The 19,847-nt window shown below is 44.0% G+C and overlaps 1 protein-coding gene across 1 annotated transcript in view; it reads right to left on the reverse strand.

Annotated features, from left to right (window-relative positions):
* The window catches only part of SHISAL2A (shisa like 2A), a 33,779-nt gene that overhangs the window by 2,704 nt on the left and 11,228 nt on the right, over positions 1 to 19,847 (reverse strand). Inside the window, exon 2 of the mRNA XM_044674806.1 lies at positions 7,360 to 7,511. Coding sequence (XP_044530741.1) covers positions 7,360 to 7,511 — 152 coding nt within the window. The remainder of the gene's footprint in view (positions 1 to 7,359; positions 7,512 to 19,847) is intronic.

Consider the following 19,847-nt stretch of genomic DNA (forward strand, 5'->3'; position numbering starts at 1 on the left):
CGTCTCCCTTATTCTTAAAAACAAAACCAAACAAAATAAAACCATTTACTATACTCTACCACTCCCTCAAGCTATTGTCCAATATTTTTCTTCCATTTCTTAGTCAAACTCTTAGGGGGAAAAAAAAAACCTGTCCATCCTTATTGTCTTTACTTCCCAACTCACTTCTTTTTCCATTCTACAGAAACATTTCTCTCCAAGGTTACCATTGACTTCTTTTTCTTTTTTCTCCAATTACATGTAAAAACCATTTTAAACATTCATTTATTTTTAAATTTTGGACACCTGAATTACTTCTTAACCTAAGACATTTGGTTTTTCAGGTCTCATCCTTCTTGATCATTTCCCACTGTTGACCAGTTTTCCCCCTTAGATTCTCTCCCGTGAGTTTTTAAGATAGTGCTCTCTCTTGGTTCTCTTCCATGTCTGACTAATCTTTAGTCTCCTTTACTTATTCATCAACCATGTCATGTCCAGTAACCACTAGTGTTCCCCAAGGCCCTTTCTTCTTTGCTCTCTATACTTTCTCTCAATAATCACAGCTCTCGTGGGTTCAATTGTTATCTTTCTGCAGATGACTCCCCCAAATACTTATCCAGCCTTACACGGTGTCCCAAGCTCCAATCTCACATCACTGAACTGGAAGCTTCTGAAACTCAACATGTTCGTAGGAGAGCTCCTCATTCCTTTGCCTCTCAGCTCCCACCTCTTCCAAACTTCCCTAATTGTTAAAAATGCCACCATCTTCCCATTTACACAGGACTGGTGTCAATTGTGATTCCTATATCTAGTCTGTGACCAATCTTGTCATTTCTTTCTCCACAAGGTCTCTGGCATCTGGCCTCTTTCCTCCACTCTCCTAAAGTTATCACCCTAGCCCACGCCTTCTTGTTTACACTATTGTAACTTTTCATTGGTCATCCTGCTTCCAGTTTCCCTCCTCTAATTTATTCCCAACATGGCTGACGAGCTGGTGTTCCTAAGGTACAGGTCTGGCCATTGCCACTCCCTTGTTTAAGAAGGTTTAGGTGGTCCCTTATTGCCTCTAGTCAAAAAAACAACATAAATTCCTCTGGCCCTTAAAAGCCTCTTACAAGCTCATTGGACATTTCTCTCCACATAATTTGTTTAGTGGTTAAACTGGTCTAATTGATTTTGCTATACACAGTATTTCATTTCCTACTGCCATGCCTTTGCACAGGCTGTGTTCCTTCTGCCTAGGATGCTCTCTCTCTTCCTTTTGCCTCATAAAATCTTTCTCTTTCCTTAAGGCTCAGCTGAGGTACTATCTCCTAATGAATGGCTTTGCCTATCACCTGTGAGTTCAATGTCCTGTCCCCACTGGAAACTGTTAGCTCTCCTGGTATGTGTTAGATAAGAATTAAGTGTCTTGGTCAATTGTTTAAACTTTCCCCTCTTAATTGATTCAAATATTTATTAAGCACCTGCTGGAATAATCAGAGTAATTTGCATTTCTCTGGAGCTTTAAAATTTATAAAAATCTTTTTCTCATTACAAGCCTGTGAGGTGGAAGAGACAAAGATTCTTTGAATCACATTATATGGGGAAGAGAAGGGAAGCACCTTGCCTGGGATCATATAGCACAAGGAGTCAGTCTGGGTTGTTGGGGGTTCCCCCCCCCAAGACTCACAAACCTTTTAGGGAGTAATATAACAACAAGGGAGAGGAAACAAGTGTTTAATAAACACCTACTATGTGCCAGGCACCGTGCTAAGTGCTTTGTAAATATTATCTCACTCGTGAGATAATAACTGGAAAAATGGAAACCCAGAGCGTCAAAGACCTGGGTTGAAGGAACCCAGAATCTGTGTGTGTGTGTGTGTGTGTGTGTGTGTGTGTGTGTGTGTGTGTGTCCATTTCTCTGTATTGATGCCTTTGGATATATCAGGCAGGAGCCCATCATTTGGGTATAAAAGACCACAGGAGTCAATGTCACACTAGAATAACAACAGCCGATGTTTGTTAAAGGCCTGTCATGTGCTCTTCAGATGTTTTCTCATCTGATCCCTTTCTTATTGCACTCATTTTTTTGATGGGGAAACTGAGCTTCTGGGAAGTGAGGAATTGCTCCTCTGGACATGATTCTCACCAATAGAGAAGAACATGTTGCTGAAGTAGGAATGAAAGGAGCCTTGGCAGGGGGAGAGAAATGCTGCACCTTAATTAGAGGGTGATACAGCATCAGAGAAAAGTTTGGCACCGTCCAGAAGACAAAACAGTGGAGTGGAAAAACCAGTTGGCTTGGAGTCAGACTAAACTGAGTTTGCATCTCACCTCTGACACTTAATAGCTGTGTGATCATGGAGAGCCCATGACCTCTCTGAGCCTCTATTTCCTAATCTGTAAACTGAGGACTATGGTAAGGGGAATGCTGGAGAGATGGTTTGCCAAATCTGGTGACAACATCTCCTCCACTTACCATTTTTCTAGCCCTAGTTACAATTTTCTGTTCCATTCTTTTGTTCAGAACCCTGCAGTCGTTCTCTTGCTTGGCAAGTTTAACTTGTTCTTCTTGGTATTCCAGGTCCTTGAAAACCTGCTACCATCCTGCCTTTCTTTTTATTTTTTTTTCAACTAGCAAATATATTATTTATTTTAAACTTTATTTCATTTTTAAAATTTTGAATTCCAAATTCTCTCCTTCCCTCCTTCCCTTCCCCCACCACTGAGAAGGCAAGCAATATAATATCAATTATACATGTGGAATCATGTAAAATATATTTCCATATTAGTCATATTGCCAAAAAAAGTGAAAAAATTATATGTTAGTTTGTACTCTGAGTTCATTGGTTCTCTCTCTGGAGGCGGATACCATTTTTGAGTCTTTTGGAATTGTTTTGGATCACTGTATTGATCAGAGAAACTAAATCTCATTACAACATGACTGTTACTACTATGCCCAGTGATGTCCCAGTTCTTTTCATTTCACTTTGCATCAGTTCATAAAAGTCTCCCCATGGTTTTCTGAAACCGTCTATCCTTCCCCATTTACTCCAAGGCAGAAGAATGGTAAGGGCTAGGCAATGAGGGTTAAGTGACTTGCCCAGGGTCACACAGCTAGGAAGGGTCAGATTTGAACCCAGGACCTCCCATCTCTAGGCCTGGCTCTCAATCCACTGAGCCACCCAGATGTTCCCTAATTATTTTCTTTTAGTTCATGAAAATCTGGCTCTCTCTGTATTCGGGGTCCAATGCCAAGCTGAGGAGGTCTGGTCTCGATTTATTACCCAAATGGAATGCATTGCTTAATAAATCAATATGTCCAGAAGCTCAAACCTTTGCTTCCTCAGTTGGAGCAGATTTCACCTGTTACAGTAGCTTTGAATTCTCCTTCTGAAGACTGTCTGTTCATATCTTTTGACCCAATATCTCCTTTCTGTGAAGTCTATGCTCCCAACACACTGAACAACTCTGTTATTCTAACCATCCTTGACCCTCCCACCTCAGGCCTTTGCTTTGGCTGTTCCCTATGTGTAGAGAATATCCTCCCTTCTAGTTGATCTTGAATGTTGACCATTTGTTAAAGCCTAGCTCAAATGGTACTTTGTCCATAAAGTCTTCCTTAATTCCCTGGAAAGTAATAACTTTCCCTTTTCATAATACTGCATTTGTCCTCAAATCCATTTTTTCCCTCTGGGACAAATAGGGTTGTGACTTATCCAGGGTCATACAGATAGAAAATGTCTAATGAAATTTGAATTTAGGAAGATGAGTTTTACCGATTTTAGGTCCAGCTCTCCAGGCACCATAGTCCCCTTTAATTCACTTTTGATCATATTGTATATTATAATTATTTTTGTTGATATCTAACCTTCCTACTAGACCGTTAGCCCTATGAGTGTGGCGAGTCCTGGACTTCGAGTCAGAGAACCTGGATTCCAGTTCTGGCTCCACTACTTCCTATCTTTGTGACACTGGGCAAGACACTTCTCTTCTCTGCAACTCAGTTTTATCATCTGTAAAATGGGACATTTGGACTGGATTTCTCTATGGTCCCTTCCTGTTCTACAGTGTATGATCCTATGGCTGTTGTATTTAAAATGGGAATTTTACAGTCTTCCTTCCAATATCAAGCATACACAGTAGGGGTAAATAAAGAGAGAGACAGAGGATAAGGCAGAAGAGGAGACAGAGGAGGAGGAGAAAAAGAAAGAGGAGAAGGAAGAGGAAGAGGAGGAAAAAGGGAGAGAGGAAGGCAGGGAAGGTAGGAAAGAAAAGGAAGAAGGGGAGAGAAGAAAGAAAGAAGTAAAGAAGATCTCTGCCAGATGACACCCCCAAGCCCCATCCCTTGACTATGCACTTTGCTCAGGAAGTCTTATTCTCTTATTCTCTCTCTCCCAGTACTAAGTATGAGTTCTTGAATAGAGGATGTGTGTGTGTAAACCAGAGGATTCTGTTGCCTCCACACGAGAACTCAGGGGGAAAAATGACAGGAATTGGGGTAAGAAGAAAGGAGAAAGAGAAAACCAGATGAGCTGCTGGTGAACGGCAGAGATGGCTGAAAGCTTCTATTCAGGAAAAGGTCAGAAAATCCATTTTCTAGTTTCAAAAAGGAAAAGAAACGAAAACAAGGGAGCAGTGGGAAAGTGACCCTTAGTGTGGAGTGCTCTGAAGCCTCCACTGGAGTGAAGAAGAGTGAGGCAGAGCCAGGGGAAGAGGCAATGGGAGGGGATGCCCCTCAAGTGACAAGGGAGTGTGAATGCTGACTAAATCTCTGCTCTAAAGTAAGAGAAGCCAGGCAGAGATAAGAAGCAAAAAGGGAGAGAAGGAAAGAGGGAGAATAAGTTAGTTTTCTCTGCATACCCAATGGTACAATGGAAAGAACACAGGTTCTGGAGTCTGAGGACATGAATTCAAATCCTACCTCTGATATTTACTTTTTTTTTTTTTTATAAACCCTTACCTTCTGCTTTAGAAACAATACTAGGTGTCAATTCTAAGACAGAAGAATGGTAAGGGCTAGACCAGTGATTCCCAAAGTGGGCACTACTGCCCCCTGGTGGGTGCTGCAGCAATCCAGGAAAGCGGTGATGGCCACAGGTGCATTTATCTTTCCTATTAATTGCTATTAAAATTTAAAAAAAATTAATTCCCAGGGGGCTGAGTAATATTTTTTTTCTGGAAAGGGGGCGGTAGGCCAAAAAAGTTTGGGAACCATTGGGCTAGACAATCAAGGTTTAATGACTTGCCCAGGATCGCCCAGCTAGGAATTGTCTGTGGCCAGATTTGAACCCAGTTCCTACTGACTCTATGCCTGGCATTCTATCTACTGTGCTTCTGAGCTGCCCCTGACATTTATTACTTGCATGACTGGCCAAGTGACTTCACTTCTCTGGGTCTGTTTTCTCCTCTGTAAAATGAGAGGATTAGACTAGGTGGCCCTTAAGGTATTTCTGTTTCTCAGCTGCCTTTCCCTTTAAGATGACTTTCCATCTCCTTTCTCTAGCTTATTTGCATGTCTGCCTTCTCCATTAGAATGTGAGCTCTGTGAGATCGGGGATTGTGTCCCCTGCACTTAACACAATTCTAGATACATGCTTAATAAATGCTTGTTGGCTGACCCTGAGCAATTACTTCCATTCTCTGGGTCTGTATCCTAAGCTGCCCTGGGTGGGAAAAATGACTCACTGTGACTGTCTTGGCTTTCTGGATCTAGTACATTTTCTTTTTTCTTTTTCTTTCTTTCTTTTTTTTAACCCTTACCTTTCCTTTTAGAATCAATACTGTGGATTGGTTCCAAGGCAGAAGAACTGTAAGGGCTAGGCAAAGGGGGTTAAGTGACTTGCCTAGGGTCAAACAACTAGGAAGTAGTGTCTGAGGCTAGATTTGAACCCAGGACCTCCCATCTCTAGGTGTGGCTTTCAATCCACTGAGCCACTCAGCTGCCCCTTCTCATACATTTTCTAAATCATTATGAAGCTGGATAGTGGAGAGCTAGGTGCAGTTGCTTTCCTCTTGCTCTGCCTCCTTCACTCTGCCCCATGAGTAGGTAGATTTATGATCCTGTGATCCCAGTGGGCACCAGGGAAGGAAAGGAGGTTGGTTCAAAGGCATGGTTGAGCTTCCCTATCTGAGCCATTTTCATCCTACCTAATGTAGGCAGGATGAGGCAATATGGGATAGAGAACAATAGATCAGAGCTCCAGAATCCTAGTCCTACCTTTTCTACCAACTTGCTGTATGTCCTTGGTCAGGTCACTTGCCCTTTTTCCTCATTGATAACAGAAGGGGTTCACTAGAACAACACTAAAGTCACTTCTGGATCTAGTGTCCAGGGACCACAATCTGTAAACGCTGCCAATCAGGGTTGTTCTGGCACCAGCCCATACTAACTGAAAGAGATCTGATTGTTAAATTTGTAGCATGAACGTTTACAACTCAGAAATGGGTAAACCATATAAATGGGGTTGATGTATTGCTTTGTTAATTATCTGTACTTAAAACAGTTATGGAGAAATAGGTTAAGAATGCAGATTCAACTTACATTTCTCTTTCCTTTTTTGTTTTTGAGAGCTGGTCGTTCAATATTAGCAGTGCATTATTGCCCAGGGCGCACAAGTACCTAGTCCTTGTTCTGCTCAGAATCTGTGCTGGAAGGCCCTCCGGGTCCACTGAATCAGACCAAGGAGCCCCTTCTACATAATCTGCATTATTCACCCATAAATGACTATTCGGTCTTTGCTTGGAGACCTCCAGTGGGTTCTCTTGAGGCAGCCCCTTCTATGCTGAGACACTTTGCCTCAGTTTCCTCCTCAGTAGTGGGGTCTATGTGATCACCAAGGTCTGGTCTTGTGCTAATATTCTAAGTTTTCTACTAGCTTTGACATTCTAGGCTCCCAAGTCCTTTCCAGCTCTGACATTTTGTGTTCTAAGGTACCTCTTTGATCTTTCTGGTTCTATGGTTCCTTCCACTTCTGACATTCCATGTTCTAATGTCGTTTGTGGCTTTGACATTTCCTGATCTGTGTTCTAAGGCTTCCCCCAGCTCTCACACTCTCTAGTCTAAGGCCCTTCCCGGCTCTGACGTTCCCTGATCTCTGCCCTGAGATTCTTTCTCCCCTTCGTTCGCTGATCATTGGCTGATGCCTGCCTGCTTCTTGGGCATTCTATTAACAGGACCAGGCGGGGAATTCACATCCTGACTTCCTGGGACGTCCCATAAGAACATGCTTCCTAGGGGATAGGAGAGGCCTCGTCCCAACTCCCAGGTTCAAGGACTTCCTGATGTGGACCACTGCCGGCTCCCATCTCCCTCTAGCACCCACATTACCACCAGGTGGGACCTCCCCCATCCCCCACCCCAGAGAGCACTGCCAGGGGCAGCCAGAAGCCTCTTACCTGCTGCTGCTGCGGCTGCCTGTAAGCTCAAGCCTGTGTCCAGCTTGGCAGGGGGCTTGGAGTTGATGAAGAGATAACAAAGCACGCAGACCGTGACGACGAAAGCCAGGAGGACCACGGCGGCTATGGACAGGCCCACCAGGGCACCGATGCTGGAGAAAGAGGACCACAGTGGGGTGGGGCTGAGGGAGAGGAAGCAGGGGGAGCCCAGGAAGGGTTTGGCAAGATTTCATCCATTTGCTGTGCCTCACACACAATGACTCATCTCCATATTCCCTGTCATTCACCTGGAAAGAATATTCTTCTCACCTCAGCCGCCTGAGTTCCTTCAAGACTCTGGAGGTTTAGGAGTGGCTATGTGGCTCAGTGCATACATCGTCAGGCTTGGAGTTGGAAGCATCTGGGACCAAATCTGAGTTCAGGTACATCCTAGCTGTGTGACCCTGGACAAGTCACTTAACCCCATTTGTCTAGCCCTTACCCTTGTGTCTTAGAGTTGTCACTAAGAAAGAAAGAAATTTTTTAAAAATTGGGGAGGTTTTTCTTTTTTCTTTTCCCACTAGGTTAATTGGTGCTTGTTGACTGATCGACTCTGCTGTGTGACCCTAGGCAAGTCACTTAAACCCCATTTGCCTAGCCCTTACCCTTGTGTCTTAGAGTTGTCACTAAGAAAGAAAGAGATTTTTTAAAAATTGAGGAGGTTTTTTTTTTTAAACCCTTGTACTTTGGTGTATTGTCTCATAGGTGGAAGATTGGTAAGGGTGGGCAATGGGGGTCAAGTGACTTGCCCAGGGTCACACAGCTGGGAAGTGTCTGAGGCCGGGTTTGAACCTAGGACCTCCCGTCTCTAGGCCTGACTCTCACTCCACTGAGCTACCCAGCTGCCCCGGCTTTTCTTTTCTTCTCCCAGGTTAATTCGTGCTTGTTGACTGACTGACTGCTGTGTGGCCCTGGGCAAGTCACTTAACTCCATTTGCCTAGCCCTTACCCTTCTGTCTTAGAGTTGTCACTAAGAAAGAAAGTAAGAGATTAAAACAAAAATTGGGGAGGTTTTTTTTTTTTTTCCATAGGTCAGTCAGTGCTTATTGACTGACTGCCTGACTCTGGGCAATGACTTCCATTCTCTGGGCTTCAGGTTATTAATCTGCCCTGAGCTAGAAAAATGCCTCCTGGTACATTTTCTAAATCATTGTGGAGAAGGGATCGTGGGGAACTGGGTTCAATTGCTTCCTGGGCCTCAGTTTCCTCATCTGTAAAATAATCTGTATTTTGCAGCAGTAAGGTGGCTGAGTGGATAGAGAGCTGATCTTAGATATTTCCTAACTTGGTGACCCTGGGTAAGTCACAACCCCAGTTGCCTAGCCCTTAAAAGCTCTTTTGCTTTGGAACCAATAGTAAGTATTTTACTATAGAAAGTAAGGGTTTAAATAATAATAATAATAATAATAACAATAACAACAACAATAATAACAACAATCTCTTAAATTCTCTTAAATATGAACATGGGGCAAGTTTTTCTGTGAAGTTCCCAGGATGCTCAGTGCAAGAGTACATGTTTGCAGAGCTCTGTGGGAAGCCCCTGACACCTTCCAGAGCTGTATAGGAAAGGGAGCTGTCCATACATTCCTGGCTCTGTGACCACAGGCAGCCTCATTGGTCCATGACAGTGACTCTACGTTCCCAAAGACTCTGACAGTGGAACTCAAACTCTAACAGCTCTTACCGATTGACAAGGGTTCAAATGCAGGCGTGGTAACAGATCTGAATGGCTGACCTCTAAGTAAGGCAGACAGGCTCACCCCCTCACCACCAGAAGGCATCCTGGATCCATTTTTTGAGCCACAGTAATTCATGAAGATTGTCTATTGAGGCCCTCAGAGGCCGGGAAGGGGGCACTCTCACCAGTGAAATCCTTGTTCCTTGAAGTATGACAATGAGTAAACTTCTTTGTACCTCAGTTTTCCCAGGCATTAAATGGGGATAAAAGTAATCTGTCCTATTCACTATAACTAATAGCACAGCAATCAATAAACATCAAGTGCCTACTGTGTGCCAGGCACTGTGCTAAGTGCTAGGGATACAAAGAGAAACTAGAGGCTGTTCCTCTCCTTGAGGAGCCCTTGGGCATCCTCTCCTGGGCATTTATCAGAGCAAGGCAAGTCATTTCATTTCTTCCCTAGAACAAAGCCAACACCATTGAACAGACAATTAAGGCAATATCCCCATTCATTTTCTCCCTCCCAGCCCAGCAATCAGGACCACATTTCCTAGCAACGGAGGGGCAATGTGCTCATCTAAAGCGCCCACCACACAGTCTTCCCCTCCCCATCCAAACACGTGGCTGGGAGTCTGGGACAATTCAGGCTCTACCTGCTTCCCACTTCAGAAAAACACATTAGCCAAATAACAGCACCACTTCCTGCATGTGGAGATACTCGAGTGCTCATTCATTCATTCATTCATTTATTCATTCATTTATATATTCATTCGATCAGCACCTAGCTTGGTGCCCCACACAAAGAAGGTGCCTAATCAGTACTGATTGCAGGGCACAGCGTTCCCTAAACTTGAAGGAAGCCTGGGATGGACCTCCAGCTCTGTGACCTTGGCCAATCACTCAGCACTCTGGGTTTTAGGTTCCTCATCTCTCAAATAAAGATAATCAGACCTGCATTATCCACTTCAGAGGGTTGTGGGGAGGAGCAAGGGGAGTAATGGAACTGAACGACTTCTTCCTAAAGTGCCCTAATGGATGTCAGCTCTTTCACTGGAGTGTAGAAGTGAGTCCAGGATTATAGAGAAACTCCTCTCTTTGCCATTTCAAGCTCTTCACAACCCACCTCGATCCTACCTTTCTAGCTTAAGACACATGAATTTCTTCACTCTGTGTTTCACTCAAGCATGGCTTCTTATTGTTCTTCCCATCTCTGTGCCTTTGCCTTGGCTGTTTTCCATGCTTGACACTCATTTTCTAATCATCTCCATCTGTCAGAATTCCTAATTTCCCTCCAGGTTCAATTCAACCCCCACCAGGAGCTGAAGATGGAAGGGTGTTCTTAAGAGCCGATTGTTAAAATTTCAGCATGAGCATTTAAACCTCTAAAGTCAGCAAACACCACAAATCAGGGTTTGATTTATTGTTTTGATGATTGTCTAGACTTAAGAAAGTGATGGGAAAAGGTTAATAATGCAGATTAAACTTAAAAGTGTTTAGTGCATAAATTCTACCCCCTACCCCTTGTAAATACCACTGGATAAAGCCCTCCTGGATGTCCCTAATGGCTAGTGCTCTTTCCCCAAAGTACCTTTTATCTATTTTGAATCCATATATATTCATGTCTTAGCTAGTTAAATTGTGAGTTAGTTCCTCAGAGGAAGTATATAAAACTCCTCCCAAAGCCTTCCTTTATAGAGGGAGGAAATTGGACTTCCCACTCACTCAGCTCTCCATTTGCTATTCTGCTTGGTTTTAACTCTACAGAACACCCCCATGGTTTATCCTCTGATGTCCTCCACCTGCTCTTTCCAGCTTTCTTTTATGTCTTGTCTTCCCTCATTAGATTGTGAGCTCTTTGAAGGCAAGGCATCTTTCTTTTTTCTTTGTGTGTGTGTCCCTGGTGCTCAGCACAGGACCTGGCACATAGTAGGTGCTTAATAAAAGTTTATTGAATTGAAGAGATTGTTTCACTCTTGTCTTTGTAATGCTAGTGCCTGGCATCCAATAAATAGGTGCATAATAAACTTATTGATTGCTAGATGGATTTAGATTAGGACTGCCTGGCTTTAAATCTCAGTTCTGCTACTTACTAAGTTTTTTTTTCCTTTAAGCCAGGGCCTCAGTTTCTCTTCTGTAATAAGAAAGGCTTAAACTAGATGGCCTCTAAGATCCTTTCTGAATCCTATGATTCTCTGGTTCCTGGAGAATGGCGGTTAGGCATAAAATAGAAGGGTAGATTGGGGTCAGATGTTAGAGGGGAAAGAGAGGAAATGTTGAAAAGGGAACAAACATGCAAAAACGTTGTATTGGAGTGATGAGAGGTGGCTCTGCAGAGAATTCTCTTCTAGAACCCAAGGTAGTCGGGCCCCACACCATAATCTAGGAGTTAGAATCAGAATCCTTGTCAATGGCCCTTAATTTCATGTGGAACTTTCGGTGCAGTAATTCTCCCCCAAGATCACACCCCTTCTTTGTTATAGTCTTAGAGTTATTTGTCTGAGTCTTGAATGGCCCTTCCTCTGTCTGCTGCCAAAACTACCTTGAATTTATTTTGACTGAATTTGTATATATTTTTCTGTGTACGTGTTGACTCCCTGAGCTAGACCACAAGTTCCTTGAGGGCTGGAACTGTTTTTACTAAATAAATGAGTGCTGATGGACTGAGTGAGTGGGAGTCAAGAAACTTGGGCCAGTGGAGTGCCCTGAAGATTTTGGATCTCCAATTCCTTGAAAAGTAGAGATTGTGTTTGGGACTGACTGTTGCGTGCCTGGGCTTTGACTTAAGAAAATCACAGGATGTTTAAGACTTTGGAGGCCACTGATTCCAGCTCTGTCATTTGACTGCTGGGGAAACTGAGGTGCACAGATCAGAAGTGATTGGCTCAAAGAGTGTTCTCATGGGACTTCCTCTTACTTAAATGGACTGCTCGTTTGGACATGTCTTTACCTATGAGGCCAGCTGCAGTTAGAGGGATTTCAGCTAGAGATAAAGACTTTCATTTTGGAGAAAAATTGATCCAAGCTATCCAGATTGGATATGGGGTCATTTGGGGGGGGGGATTCCTTAAAAACAAGGCAGCACGATCCTAATGACAGGTAACGTTCACCACTCAGCACTTTACATATAGCATCTCATTGGAGCCTCACAACAGCTTTGTGATGTAGATGCTACTATAATCCTCATTTTAAAAAAGTGAAACTGGGACTCATAGCCTAGCTTTTAGTAAATACTTGAGGCAGAACTTGAATTCAGGTTCTTCTGATTCCAACTCCAATACTCTATCTACAAGGCCACAAGATTTGGAATCAAGAGACCTGGGATTGGTCTAGAGATGGGAAATCCAGGGTTCAAATAGGACCTCAGATACTTCCTGTCTATGTGACCCTGGGCAAGTCACTTAACCCCAGTTGCCTTACCCCAATTAACTCTTAATATTCTTCGGCCTTGGAACCAATCCTTAGTATCAATTCTAAGATGGAAGATAAGAGTTTGAAAAAAAACCAGACCCAAGACCAAATGCAAAATACTTTGTGCAAGTTATAACCTCTCTGGGCCTTAGATAAGCTAAGCCATTGGTTGGGGTCCTTTTCCAGTTCATTTTTTTTCAAATGAGGAAATTGAGGCAAACAGGATTAGGTGACTTGCCCAGCCTCACCCAGTAAGCATCTGAGGCCAAATTTGAATTCAGGAATACGAATCTTCCTGATTTCTGCCCATTGCTCTATCCACTGCACCACTTGCAAGCTCAGCTAATCCCATCCTCCTCATTTTTGAGAGTGGAGACTAAGGTTCAGAGAGAAATCACTTCTCCACAGTCACATGGGTAGTAAAAAGCAGAGCTGGACATTGAACCTGGGTCCTCTGCTCCAAAGGAGTCTCCCCTACGTTTCCCCAGTGAATCTACTCAGTCGGAGGCTAGCTAACCATGCCACGCATACCATATAATGGTTTTTGGCATTAGGAAGAAAGTTAGAATCGATGGCCTCGGGTTCCCTTCCAAATCCAGGATTTTTCAGGTTCTTGAAGATTTCCAAATTGTCAAAGATCCCATGAAACACATTTTGATTTCATGGCCCTACATTTCAGGCAGGGGGGACATTTGGAGGCAAAGGGCTCAGTCCAGTAGTTCGGAAGTTCCTTGAGGGCACGGAGCATTTGTTTTTATCCTTACACGCCAACAGTCATGGCCATAGAAGGAACTTCATAAACATTAGCTGAAATTTGTCAGATTGACCAAATTCAGAATCCAAGGGAGCAAAAGCTACCAACGGCCCCAAAGATACCAACCACCTTAGCAAGAACACTGTAGTGATAAGAACACGGGGATTAGAGGCAGAGACCCAGCCCTACCACTCATTACTTGTATTAACTTGGACGAGTCACTTTACTTCTGAGCTTCATAATTAATAAAATGCTCTAAGGATAGAAAGTACTTTCTGTCCATTATCTCATTAGATTGTCCCAACAACCCTCTGGGGTAGGTTGGGTAAATGTTCTTATTCTCAATTTACAGATTAGGAAACTGAGGCTCAGAGGGCTCTAGTTACTTTTCTAAGGACTCATAGCCAGTGTGTGTGTGTGTGTGTGTGTGTGTGTGTGTGTGTGTGGCACCTTGAACCCAGAGCATCTAACTTCAACTCTGGTGGGTTTTTTGTTTGTTTTTGTTTGTTTTTGGGGTATAACAAGTCCACAGGCTCAACCTGCTGGGCTGACATGGAGTGATGGCATATCTTGCAATCAGATCGCCTCCCGAGTAGTTCCTTAGGCATGAGCCCCGGGTGTGCCAGGAGACATCAGCATCCTGTAGGGGAATCTCAGCTCACTCCTCCCTCAGACTATCTAAAAGCGTGATACAGTTATAATTCTTGAAAGAGCTATGTGATCCCTCACACATATATGATACATATCCTTGCTAAGTGATAACAGTTACCTGTGTGACCTTGGGTGAGTCATTTAACCTTTATAGGCTTTCTTTTTGCCATGTGCAAAATGAGAAGAGATGGGTATATACGCAATAACTTCTAAAGTCCATTCTAGATCCTAATCCATTTTCACTGAATATATTTCTTCAACCAGCTTTATTACCTGCAGGTTTTATAAACATGAGATTAATGTCTTTATCTGAACAATAACTAGCTTGTCTAGAGCTAATAACAAAGGCTCACATTTATGTAGCACTGAAGGTTTATAAAGAGCTTTATGTGTTTATTTTTTATAATAATTTACATTATTATTTAATTTGATCTTCACAACAACCCTGGCTATCTAATTATCCCCATTTTGCAGATGAGGAAACTAAGGTGGATGAAGATCAAGTGACTTTCCCAGGATTGCCCATCTGGTATGTGTCTGAGGTTGGATTTAGACTCTTTTTTTTTTTTTTAAACTCTTACCTTCTGTCATAGAATCAATACTGTGGATTGGTTTTCCAGGCAGAATTGAAGAGTGGCAAGGGCTAGGCAATGGGGGTTAAGTGCCCAGGGTCACACAGCTAGGAAGTGCCTGAGGCTGGATTTGAACCCAGGACCTTCTGTCTCTAGGTCTGGCTCTCTATCCGCTGAGCCACCTGGCTGCCCACTCATGTCTTCTTGACTCCAAGTCTATCTCTATCTCTTGTGCCACCTTGTTTGAAATCTCTCACATGGCTCGTGTGAGGATATAATGGGATAATGGATTGAACCCATTAGGTGCTCTATGATGTATTTCTATTAGCAGGATGCCCCCCTTCACCCCCTCTCCAATCTATTTTCTGGTACACCAATGAAAAAAAAAGGAGGAGGAGGAATGGGAGGTGGAAAAATCAGCCTTCGACTTTGAAAGAATTTCAATTGAATTACCTCCTGAGCCCAGCACGATGAAGAAAAATGCCTGATTTCCCAGCTGATGTTGATACATTTGGCAGTCCTGGGCATAATCAGAAACCACCTGAACTTTCTGACTTTACTCAACTCAGCCACATCGATTTGCTGCTGATTTGTCTGTCTTACCTGAAAAGATTAGACTGGAAGCTCTTTGAGGGAGTCCTTGAGGACTGCCTTTTGGCAAAGCTCAATTTATGAACTGTTTGGATTGGTAAAAAGGGAAGGTGGGAGGGGAATTTTATAGTAAGATTAAGGGAAAGAGAAACCCATGTTGTGTTGTTGTAAGGGAGGCAGGATGGCTGAGCTGGGGGCCCAGAAAGGCAGCAGAAGCTGCCAATTGCCAGAATGAGAAAACCAGTCTTTCTTCCACATTGCTAAATGACGATTGCTATCTGTGGGACCTTGGGTGAGTCATTTAACTTTTATAGGCTTTATTTTTCACATCTGCAAAATGAGAAGAACTGTGTGTACTCAACAACCTCTAAAATTCATTCTAGCTCCTAATCTATTTTGTCAGGGTTGGGGGGGGGGGAGCAAGAACCTCTGGGTTAGTGTTTACCAAAAGCTAGACCAGTGATAGCGAAGCTTTTAGAGATGAAGTGATGGTCCCTGCCTCACCCCATCCCTCAGACTTCGTGCCGTGCCTCCCCCACCCCAGACTGAATGCCATGCTCCTCCCCACCACCAAGTGCCAGGCACACCCTGCCCCAGCTTTACCCCACACAGGGGAGGAAAAAGTGCTCCCATTGGGCTGCTGGGTGGAGGGGCAGGGGAAATGAGGAATGTCCTCAGCGAGTGTAGAGAAGAGGAGAGTGGCTCAAATACTCCGCTCCCCTCCAGCTCTGCTGCCTGTGAGCTGCCCACTTTACCCGCTGTGTGCTTCCCTTGGGCTGCTGGGCAGAAGGGCGGGGAGGCACGGTGGAGAGAGGGAGGGGAGCAGCTCCACCTGAGTCCCTTTGCCTTTCTAGTAATGAACTGGGGGTGGGTGGGTGACCAAGTGCCCACAGGGAGCTCTCTGCGTGCCATCTTTGGCACCCATGCCATAGATTCGCTATCACTGAGCTAGACCATTATACTCTACAGAACTGATTAACCTAGAAAGAGTGAGAGATAGTTAGGCAGTGGGGACTTGTGTGTGGCCAAATAGTGTGGCACCATGGCCCTGCTGTTTCTAAGTAACTTCCCCTGGGTCTTCGTGGCCGAGTTCTCCTGTGCTGTGTGTGTGTGTGTCTGGGGAAGCCTCGTGTGCCAGGCTCCACTGACAGTTGCCCGAGGTCTCTATTCCAGAGAACCTGGGGAACCAAGATTTGGGCACTGGCACCTCTGTGTGGCGAGATCCACCCAGCTGCCTTGCTGAGAAGGCCTTCCGAGTCCTTCCTTTTTTGTCTGGGACAACGTCCTTCTAGCCAGAAGCTTCAGGGCTCCCAGGGTCTGAACTTGCCCAGAAAGTTGGTTCAGTCTTAAGGTTGAAGCCTAGACCCTGAAGCTCTAGAGAAGCCTGGTTTGGTAGAAAGACAACAGCTCTAGATTCTAGCATTGCATTCTCTGAATCTGCTCTGGTTCTGACTATATTCTGCACCCCCCACCCACTCACAGAGGCAATGGGGCTCCATATTCTGCCCCTGCCCAATCCCAGGACTAGCTTAACTCTTCTCTCCACAGCCAGGGGCCAGCTTCAAATCCAACCTCTGACCCTTATGAGCTTTGTGACTCTGGACAAGTCATTTCTCTTTAAGCCTCAGTTTCCCCATCAGTAAGTTGGAGATATTCATCTTTGTATAATCCACTGGGAGACTTCCAGGAAGTTTTCTCTAGTGTAAGCAATCCGTGTCCTCTTTTGCAACATGATGAACATGAAAACACATATTGTACGACAGTACATACACGACCTATATTGCCACCTGCCATCTTAGGGAAAGGGGGAGGGAGGGCCAGGAGCGAGGGAGAAAGCATGGATAGGAAAATGGCAGAAAATTTGTGTTGAAAATCATACCAATGTGATCTGGAAAAAAAAGATTAAAATTTCATTAAAAATGTTACCCAATTGGGGAATGGCTGAACAAATTGTGGTATATGCTGGTGATGGAATACTATTGCGCTCAAAGGAATAATAAACTGGAGGAATTCCATGTGAACTGGAAAGACCTCCAGGAACTGATGCAGAGTGAAAGGAGCAGAACCAGGAGAACATTGTACACAGAGACTGATACACTGTGGTAAAATTGAATGTGATGGACTTCTGTACTAGCAGCAATGCAATGACCTAGGACAATTCTGAGGGATTTATGGTAAAGATGCTACCCACATTCAGAGGAAGGACTGCAGGAGAGGAAACACAGAAGAAAAACAACTGCTTGAACACATGGGTTGGGGTGGACATGATTGGGGATGTAGACTCGAAACTACCACACCAATGCAACCAACAACAATTTGGAAATAGGTCTTGAACAATGACACATGATAAAACCAGTGGAAATGGGCGTCGGCATGGGTGGGGTGGTGTGTGTGTGGGGGTGTGTGTGAAGGGGAAAGTAGGAGCTTGAATCATGTAACCATGTTAAAAATGAATATTAATAAATGTTTAAAAAATGTTACCCAACATCAAGAAAATAAGTGCATAGATATGGACTGGGGAGGGGAGAGCAAAATCCTTTGTGAGAGGAGGACAGCCCCAGTGAATGGCAAACAGTTGAACCTGGGAGGCAGCAAGGGGACAAAGCTCTCACCTGTGCCAAGCTCACCCCAGGCATCTCTAAGGGTCGAATGAGATTCCCCAATAACTAAGGATCAAATGAGACAGTATTTATAAAGTGCTTAGCATGGTGCCTGGGACATAGTAGGTGCTCTATAAATGTTTATTCCCCTCTCCCTCTTTAAAGGGCCTTGCTGTGTACTTCTCATACTAATGTTAGAGAGCCCTTGGTGGAAACCAGCCTGGAAAGCAGTGAGAAGGAGCACAGAACTGTGGGGCATTTGCCTTTATGTGCAGGTCAAACAGAACTCAATCAATCAGCCAGCATTTATGAAGCTCCTACCATGTGCCAAGGGCTGTCTGAGGCTCTGGAAGTGCAAAATAAAAGTGAAACAGTCCCTGCTTTTAAGGAGATTCTAGATTACTAGGGGAGACAACATGTTCACAGAGAAGTGAATCAGAGGATGTAATAAAGTGAACACAGGGCAGCTAGGTGGTGCGATGGACACAGTGCCAGGCCGGGAGTCAGGAAGATGCATCTTCTTGAATTCAAATCTGGCTTCAGACACTTCCTAGCTGGGTGATCTTGGACAAGTCACTTCACCCTGTTATATGACTCAGTTTCCTCATCTGTAAAATGAGCTGGAGAAGGAAATGGCAAACCATTCCAGTATCTTAGCTGTGTGACCCTGAGTAAGTCACTAAACTCTGTTGGTCTCAGTTTTCTCACCTGTAAAATGAACTAGAGAAGGAAATGGCAAACTACTCCAATATCTTAGCTATATGACTCAGTAAGTCACTTGACCCTGTTGCCTCAGTTTCCTCATTTATAAAATGAGCTAGAGAAGTAAATGACAAACCATATCAGGATCTTACCTGTGTGACCCTGGATAAGTCACTTAAACTCTGCTGGCCTCAGTTTTCTCACCTGTAAAATGAACTGGAGAAGGAAATGGCAAACTACTTTAGTATCTTAGCTATATGACTCAGTAAGTCACTTGACCCTGTTTGCCTCAGTTTCCTCATCTGTAAAATGAGCTGGAGAAAGAAATGGCAAGTTTCTCCCATATCTTTGCCAAGAAAGAGTCAGACACAACTGAAAAAGAACCAAACGACATGTTAAAACTCCTAATAAAATGGAAGTTTTCAGAGGGCAGGGGCTATTTTATTCATTGTTTCTTTGCATTCCCAGACCTTGGTACCTTGCCTGGCATGTAAGGCATGTCATAAATAATTGTGGATTGATTTTCTTTTGCTTCCTCAGAGCTGAGTACAGTACCTGGCACCAGCTTAATGAATGTCTGTGGCATTGAACTGAACTTAACCTAATTGGAAGAAATTGATGTCCCATTAAGGTAGATGCAGATTCTACCTGACTACTCTCTCCCTGAGGACCCAGAGGAAAGCTTGATTAATATCTTTGCAAAGAGCCCTTTAGTGTTTATGATCAAGAAGGTAAGTGGGAGAAGCCACCAGTGTGAGGAGGCTTCAGAGCTGAGCCCTAAAGGCAAGGAGGGAGCTCTGGCCTTCACCTCTTGGGGTCTGGACTCTTCTAGGGTCTCTGCAGCTAGTTGGCAAGAAGTCTTTCCAGTTATCAATGTCTAAAGCCGCAGAAACACTCAGGATGCTGCTGGAAAGAGCCTGGCTCTAGAGTTCTGGGTATAAGTGAGTGTTTTCTGCCAAGGATGCTGGGGACAGGGAGGTTACAGAATCTAGAGGAAAAAGTCTCTCCCAGTATCTTGGCCAATGATTGGCAGCTTCTCTGAGCCTCAGTTTCTCCATCTGTAAAAGGGGCCAAAAAAAAGACCAATGTGTGATAATGAATGTTTAAGTGCTATGGAAAATACTAAGAGTTGTTATCAACTCCCTGTGGAATTTCAGAGTTGAGCAAGAATCACCTTCAATAGCTTCCTCAGCAGGTGGTCATACAATATAGCTTCTGTGTGAACCCTTCCAAAGGTGGGGCACTCACTTACATTACAAGGCAGTCCATGCTGCTGTGAGGCAGCTCTGGTGGGGAAAGTCCCTCCTTGAATAACAATCTGAAATGTTTCTCCTTTTACTCATTGTTCCCAGTTCTGTTCCACCCCCCTTCTTTCTCTTCCTCCCTCCCTTTCTCCTTCCATCTCTCTCTCTCTCTCTCTCTCTCTCTCTCTCTCTCTCTCTCTCTCTCTCTCTCTCTCTCATTTATTGAGATGACAAGAAAATAAAAACTCA

This window comes from Gracilinanus agilis, chromosome 4 (genome assembly GCF_016433145.1).
Source record: "Gracilinanus agilis isolate LMUSP501 chromosome 4, AgileGrace, whole genome shotgun sequence".
In the NCBI taxonomy this organism is placed as follows: Eukaryota; Metazoa; Chordata; class Mammalia; order Didelphimorphia; family Didelphidae; genus Gracilinanus; species Gracilinanus agilis.